Here is a 1,798-nt window from a genome sequence, read left to right as displayed (position 1 = left end):
CTGCTCAGGTCCCTTCCGACCCTAGAAACTATGAAACAAGGCCCAACAACTGTGTATACAAAGAGGGTAGGGAAGATAAAGTTACCTTAGGTAAAAGTAGTGAAACTAAATAATTACAATAGCTAGATATGTGCATAACAGGGTGGTTCTGCTGGTTTGATGGCTCTCAATGCAGTTGCAGTGTTGTACAAGAAACTAATTTTTAAGCAATGAGTAAACAGAAGAAAGCTCAAAAATATCATATAAACAAATGAAACAACCAGCAATTTCTGTGTAATTGAAATCTGGCTTCTCTGATTGAATCCAAAATTTAAAAAAAGAAACAGCATTTTTCTCTGACTCAAATCTAAGCATTATAATTACACAGATTTTTTTTTAATAATGTTGGATGTGGCCAAAGTCAGGCTTATAGTGGAAACTATTTTTTAGGCATGGTCACAGTGATGTCAAAAAAGGTCAAGATTTTCATCAATGTCACATTTAGACACCTAAATAAAAGTGGGCTTATTTTTAAAGACCTTGACTAATTGCAAATTCCCCAGACTTCAGTAGGAGGAAATAGATTTGTTCAATGCCTCAGAAAATTCAGTCCATTTCTAAGCAGAAATCTAAATATGATTCAAGAAGCCCTTGCGTTGACAGGGAAGACTGCTGGCCTGAATTTATGTGTATTTGTTTACATTTCTTCAAACTATACCTGGCTATAGGTTCGGGGATGGTCCCTGGGCTAACTGGCACCTGAACTCCCTTTTCCCACTCCTGCCTCCAGGGGTCTGCCAGCACGTAGTACTCATCAGGGTTCAGCTGGTAGGAGTCATGTAACTTCATGGCAGTGATCAGGTCCGTTCTGAACACCTGCAAAGAGAGCGACCGAGAGAGAGAAGAGAGAGACACTGACATTTGATATTTACATTCTATGATTCACAGCTCCAGGGTAGCCATGGAGCACAGTGCATAACAAGGTCACTGTATCAACACTAAACTAACGTGACCTATTACAGGACAGACATTTAACTTCACATCAACACAGAGGCAGAGGAAAGGAAAGGGACATCAGTACAGTGGACTTAGCAGCTGATAGCTATGATCCCTGATGCTCCCACTGCACAAGAGGCATAATCCTGGGTGATTCCGCATGCCTGTACTTCTCTCTCATTTTAATAAGACCTGCGGGAGCTCAGAGGAGCCTCTCACAATCAGTCCCCAAAACAGCAGCATTAGTCAACAGCAAAGAGCCAATCCTGCTCCTTGACAGCTATGTGCTAGGAGCCCAACTGACTTAAAATGGAAGCAGAACTGAGTCCCAAGGTTTTGAATTATTAGAAGCACTTACAAAGGAATTGTAGAAAGAAACTACAAATTCTCTGTGGCAGAAATCAAAGTGTGACTATAAAATGACCAGCCGCAAGAGGAAACTCTTAACAAGGCAGCTCTTCTTACAAATATTTTTAAAAGTAACTCAAACGATCTAGCCAAACAAACCCCAATCTAGATTTCTTGGGCAGCTCCACATTCAGCAGTTGTGTTTGTCCACCTACCAGCTACACATACATCTGCCTTACAACCATAACTTCATTTTGCCTTTGCAAGGAATCTGCCTCTAAAACCAGCAAGATGTCTGGTGAGTTACAGGTTACTGGTTATAAATAAGCAAGAATGCTGTCTTTAACCAGCCATAGACAGAAATAAAAATGGATTTACTCTTGCAGGTTTGCTCCTGTCAGCAGTACAGAAAGGGAATGATGATATCAGAGGCATGAGAACAGCAAGACTGTACTTGCCCACACTTCTTCCAGCA

At 40.9% G+C, this 1,798-nt stretch overlaps 1 protein-coding gene across 4 annotated transcripts in view; it reads right to left on the bottom strand.

Moving 5' to 3' along the window:
* Positions 1 to 1,798, bottom strand: part of JADE1 (jade family PHD finger 1) — an 82,562-nt gene that overhangs the window by 33,002 nt on the left and 47,762 nt on the right. For all 4 annotated transcript variants that reach the window (XR_002098445.1, XM_019522090.1, XM_019522088.1 and 1 more), the window contains exon 4: positions 698 to 855. Coding sequence is in view for 3 of the 4 variants with exons in the window: in XM_019522090.1 (XP_019377635.1) it covers positions 698 to 855 (158 nt within the window). In the remaining variant the exon portion in view is untranslated. The remainder of the gene's footprint in view (positions 1 to 697; positions 856 to 1,798) is intronic.

This window comes from Gavialis gangeticus, unplaced genomic scaffold, assembly GCF_001723915.1.
Source record: "Gavialis gangeticus isolate Ggan-Ray unplaced genomic scaffold, GavGan_comp1, whole genome shotgun sequence".
Lineage (NCBI taxonomy): Eukaryota > Metazoa > Chordata > Crocodylia > Gavialidae > Gavialis > Gavialis gangeticus.
The sequence above is the reverse complement of the archived record's forward strand: the minus strand, read 5'-3'. Positions and strand labels throughout refer to the sequence as shown.